The sequence below is a fragment of the Coenobita brevimanus genome, chromosome 8 (genome assembly GCF_032717465.1).
Source record: "Coenobita brevimanus isolate Jiangsu-jjx chromosome 8, ASM3271746v2, whole genome shotgun sequence".
NCBI classification, from domain to species: domain Eukaryota; kingdom Metazoa; phylum Arthropoda; class Malacostraca; order Decapoda; family Coenobitidae; genus Coenobita; species Coenobita brevimanus.
The window spans coordinates 6,401,007-6,407,006 of NC_136961.1; the positions used below are offsets into that span (position 1 = coordinate 6,401,007).

Consider the following 6,000-nt stretch of genomic DNA (forward strand, 5'->3'; position numbering starts at 1 on the left):
CATTTATCACACGGGAAATATTCACTTCTGCTCCCGCCTTGCCGTGTCAATAAACTGAGTCAGTAAACGCTTGGCTATTGATCGAATGATGAAACTCATAAATGGGGCAGTTATCCATGCTGATTTCACTCTCTGAACATAGAAAAAAACGTTCATTTAAAATTATGAGCGTAATATCCGATATTAAATTGTTAGAATTCATGCAAGAAAATATAGTGTTACAACAGGAAACCTTTCTAAAATTAGATTTCATAGTGGCATATTTATTGAAGCCCTCGGTATATTCCCATGGAAAGATAAGATTCCAATGGGATAATTGGTCTCCTGAGTAAATATACAGCTAAAAACAAATTTATTGAATGTATCTATTACCTGCCGAAGAATCTCTTCTCTGTCTCACATAGTAGGAAAGTTATTAGCTTCTGAAAAACATGTTGCGTTAGGAAAAACTCTTGCACGAGATCCAGGAGCTTTTGGTCCCAACAGCTAATTGGTCCCAACAGCTAATTGGCTAATTGTATCTAGAGTATTCCAATTTATATTTGTATTAAAATCTCCAGTTAGTATATTTCTTTCCGATTTCTCTTCCATTTTATGTAGTAATGATCTTAAACTCTGAATTGTACTCTCTGCCAGGTCCTCATATTCGTCTCTTTCCCATGTGTTTGATCTGGGTGGCATGTACAAATTGTCAGGCCGGGCCAGGTCGTGTGTCAGGCCACTCATTTCTCAGCTGAATGTAAACATCACACCGCTATGCATGCTCGCTTCGCTTGCCACTACTGTACTACTACTATCACTATTACTACTAATATTACTACTACTACTACTACTACTAATGCTAATGCTACAAAAAACAAGATGCCTCAGTTTTACTCACGCTTTTACGAAACTCATATAATATTTTGAAAGTTTTTAGGGCAACAAAAACATTCTAGCTAGCCCTTGAAGGTAGCTACTCACTTTTTCTTGATAGACTGCAATGTAGTATACCAACATTTACATCCAGAATTGTACGTCTCAGGTTGTTTATTCTGATTGCCTAGTCGCTTATCTGTGTACAATTCTGCTTACTTATTTTGCCACTAGTATGCATCTTTGCTTGCCCATTTGCCCAAGTTTATTCGACTGGGTTTTTACCTGCACCATACAGTTGGCGTGGAATCAAGACTGGGTTGTTGTAGATATGTTTTGTTGCGATGGAACATCATGAACGTGATCAAAACAACCCCGTAGCTATAGTAGGACTCGCGCACGTTTGCGGCTGTGGTGTGGCCCGCACATGTGTACAATGATGCCACATTTCCCCAACTTGCGATGTGAAACGGAAGCTATTTATGTACAAGGCATCACAAATTCGATAAATTCAGATGAATAAAACTTACACTTGTGTATTTTGATGGATGAATCAACAGTAATCTTATTATGCATAAAATATTTATACAGTAACACAGAAACATGGCATTCATATTGTACAGTGTTGCTAAAAGAAATTGTAGTCACTTTTAATGGTTTTTAGCGTAGTTTTAGGGTGGGTAATATTATCACAGTTATGGATATAAGAGAATGAGCCTGAAAAAAGAAGAAATATGCCAATATCCAAAGTAAAAGAAATAATTCATTTAATTCTTGTGAGTGGCAACACTTACCCAGTCTGGTCTAAGGTAAAGTACATACCTCCATAGACCCAAGCATAGCTTGTACAGGTGTTGCTAGGGAAAAATGCTCACAGTTACCGGCTTTTACCATAATTTTAAGGACGAGGAATAATCACATTTATAATCATAAGCTAATATGTAGGACAAAATAGTAGGCATATGCCAATACCGAAGTAAAAAAAAAAAAACATTATTCACTCGCAAGCGGCAACACTTCCACACCCAGTCGGTGAGAGAGAGAGAGAGAGAGAGAGAGAGGCAGGAGAGGAGCATGCATTGAATGCATTGTCGGCATCACTAAATATAACAAAACCAAATTAACAAATGAAAGCACAATTATAAATAACTTATAAAAGAATCAAAAGTACTCAGGGTGGCTCACATTTCCCGCCAGGAGAGAGAGAGAGAGAGAGAGAGAGAGAGAGAGAGAGAGATAACGGTATAGAAAACGTGGCACCACTGTACACAGGTGCGGGCCACACCACAGCCGCAAACGTGGGCGAGTCCTACTATAGTAGCCACATGTGACTGTCATGCTGTATCATGCTCTAAACCTACACGACCATAATCATATTAAAATATAATGTATTAAACACAGGAAGAAATTCAGAATCACAATACAAACATTTCTAACTGTGCATCAAATGTCATTCTTGAATTATCCTGAGTTATGTTCTACATGTGAACTCATTTTGATTTGACATCATTAACTTTCTTACCCAGTCATGAAGTTTATATAGCCAACCTACTGTACACTGTAGCCAGACAAATACATTGCAATTATTTCACTGGATCCTGATTTATCCAAAGGGCATAAAGATGAAATTTTTCCATAGCATAATAAAGCTCTTTGACCACTTGCTACACTGCACACTTAAAAGTGAAAAAGTACAATAGATGATTGTCAGGTATGGCTACTGAATGGTGCTGTCGATTTCCTTTGGTGCTCCAGACATATTACAATAGCTGTCTCACATTGCCAGAAACGGCTGCTGCATGATGGTTTTTATTTTCTCGTTGTGTCATATAAATTACAGCGGGTGACTCTCTCCGGCAGTTACAACTGCTGGATGATGATGTTGATATCAGTGAAGAGTCAGTTAATTCTAACAGCTTGGTACCTATAGGTGTTGGACGACAGTGACTATTTCGATGGTGTGTCAGATAAGGGAGGTGGTTGTATTGATGATGATGTTGCTGCTGCTGATGATGATGTCGGATAAAGTTAAACAGCTGACTTTCTTGCCGCAGGTATGGCCGTGGGACGATGGTGGTCATTTCAACGGTGCTTCAGACGGTAATTGCCGTGGGGTCTGCTTGGCTGCCCTCCATCAACATAATCCTGGTTGCTCGCTTCTTGCTCGGGGTCATGTCCTGCATCTCACTCCAGACTGGATATATTTTGGGTCTGAAACTGTTTCATTTTGTAGGCAGGCGTTTGGAGAGTGCAAAACACGTCATAGGAGTGAAATTCAGCTCCCCTTCACTTTACCAAAATACACCATCGGAATCAAATATTTAGTTCTCACTTTAACAGATCACTCCAAATCATCTGTACAGTATTTGGGGTATCGCTCAATTTTTTTGTACGCAGTTATTTGAAATCGATAGATCCTTCACTTCAGCATCTCACTCATACCAGATATTTGGGGAAATTGTCACCTTTTCGTTTTGTAGACGTGCATTTGAATGACGTATAAAAAAATTAGCAGAAAACACGTTTCTCGAACAATGAAAGAGTTATTTCACTTCAAAAACTCACTTCAAACCAGATACGTTTTAGAGTTAACCCCATTCCATTTTGTAGGCAGGCATTTGAAGAAGGTAGAAAAGTCAGTGAAGCAATTAAAGGGTTAGCTCCATCACTACAATGACGCCATACCTATTTAATTCTGGCCACCAAATGCACAATTTTACGTAGATTAGGAGAAACTGTAAATATCTTCAAAAGGTTTTATCCAGCTTGGGGGATCCCTCGTTGTCGAGGGGTTAATCCTACTCATTTCTACTTTACTGCCTCATTTTCTTTGCACAGTACTTGAAGCTTTTTTTCTGCCACACCCACAAGGGAGGTCAAAGCCAGTGTGTGTCCATGTCTTTCAGTAACTCATAAAGTCACTAACTTTTTGAATGATGAATCAGGTAAGCTACAACTGTAGAATTTTATAAGCGTCACACTTCACTCCCACAGATTTTTGCAGCACCCACTGGGGTCTGGACCATGTTAGGGGGTATTTAGTGGTGTGTGGTATCGGTGATGTGTTTAGTGTGCTTTGGGGCGTGTCTGGGCTGTGTCTGGGATGCGTGTGGTGTGCATCTTGGGTGTGTCTGAGGAGTGTATCCAAATACAAAGGACACCATTGGGGTGTGTTGGGATGGTAGATACAAATGAAGTGGGTGCGGCTATCAAAGGTGTCTTTTGACTTGCTTAATCTTATCTTGCTATTGTCAGGTGATTTTATCCAGCTTGAGGGATCCCTGATAGTGAGTGAGTTGATTCCAGTCACTAATGACTCTTTCTCTACCTCCTAGTGCTGGAGATGGTGGAGGTGAAGACGAGATCAAAGCTGGGACTGTCGTTGTTTATATCGTGGTCTGTGGGCACCATTATCTTCAGTATGTGCGCTTACCTGGTCAGGGACTGGCGCTGGTTGCAGACTACGATGTCCATCCCGCTTCTTCTCTTTCTGCCAGCCCTGTGGTTAGACTCCACCTTTTATGCATAAGCAGTACTATGTGTATTGTTTCACTTGTTTCTGTCTATTGCTACCGTGCCTCGAATTCCATAATGAACTTCATTCACATCAGCTATATTTTATTCTATTCATGCTATTTCCAGGCAGTTTTATTCACATTAGAGGGGATTTTCCAAACTTGTAGGGGTTAGAGACCGTTTAACATCCCTACTTGAGAGAGAGAGAGAGAGAAAATCGTCAAACAATTGCTCATATATATATATATATATATATATATATATATATATATATATATATATATATATATATATATATATATATATATATATATATACGCTCCAGCCAGAAATCGAAAACGAGACCTCTAGATAGATTTACCTGGTTCGTTGTTGAATTCAGATGGCTTAGCTTTTATCGCACCATGGTGTAGTGGTAGCAATGCCTGACTTCTGTCTAGAGGTCTCGGGTTCAATTCCCGGCTGAAGCGTTAAAAACTTTCCACATATGTACACACGTGTATTGAGTGTTTCTCCGACATATATATATATATATATATATATATATATATATATATATATATATATATATATATATATAATGTAATGAAGAAGGAATCGAAAGCCAGAAGCCTGCAAATTGTTAAAAAACAAAACAAAAACAAGATCACAGAGAGCCAAATTCAAGGTGACTTAATTTCAAGATGCCCGGACGTGCTGCGTTTAATAGACTGGAAGTCATAGGAAGTAGGAAATACAGACAGAATTAGACAGTTCCAGACGTGACTTGTTGCATACATGAAGGACTGGGGGTAACGGTTAACTCTTGCATTAGATAGTTGGACAGAAAAGGGATGTGAGTTGCTGCTAAACGGGTGCTGCACGCCACCGTAGTGGTGAGGGGATGCAAGTAGACAGTTCAGAGGAGCAGTGAGCACTGAAGTAGTGATGGAAAAGAGATAAAGATGTAACAGTTCTGCAAAGTGATAAAGGTTGAAGGGAACCGATGGAGGAGGAAGAGAGTTAATAAGACGGAAATCTATTGACTCCAAACAGCTGTTTATGGATAGCCTTCCGACACATGAGGGTTGTACTCTACACTGACGAATAAAGGCTTTTGTGTAAAGTCAACAACTGTGCCGGAGTAAAGAAGGCACAAAATCGTCGTAGGACACCTAACCTCTTGGAAGCAGATTTTACAAGAGAGGTAACTGTGATCTTTCCAAGATAAATCCCGAGAGAATGAAATCCCAAGTATGTTCAAAGATGATGCACGATTGAGTTAGGTATTGTAAGAATTAGAGAATATTCCTGTGGCAGATTTTGTTGGGTCGAAAGATGTAAGAACTGAGTTTTTGATGCATTAAAATCACGGTTAGTTTTACCCCAGTCGGAGATCTGAGTCAAGTCAGATATTAAGTGTGCCATAGCCTCATCCCTTGTTTGTTGAAGTAACTGCTGAGACGGATGCTGCGGGAAGTGGATGGAAAAGTGAAGAGTGGAGTCACCAGAGTATGAATGGACTGGGTTAGTTGTACAGCGTAAAAGGTCATTGATGGAACAGAAGGAAGAAAGTTGGTGAAAGAATAGAGACCTGAAGAACACCGCTATTGACAGCCCTAGTAGAAGAACGGTGGCTGTCTATAACAG

The 6,000-nt window shown here is 39.6% G+C and overlaps 1 protein-coding gene across 1 annotated transcript in view; it reads left to right on the forward strand.

Annotated features, from left to right (window-relative positions):
- Positions 1-6,000, forward strand: part of LOC145406342 (organic cation transporter protein-like) — a 100,177-nt gene that overhangs the window by 79,622 nt on the left and 14,555 nt on the right. The window contains exons 7-8 of the mRNA XM_080277506.1: positions 2,910-3,064; positions 4,191-4,359. Of these exons, the coding sequence (XP_080133632.1) occupies positions 2,910-3,064; positions 4,191-4,359 (324 nt within the window). The remainder of the gene's footprint in view (positions 1-2,909; positions 3,065-4,190; positions 4,360-6,000) is intronic.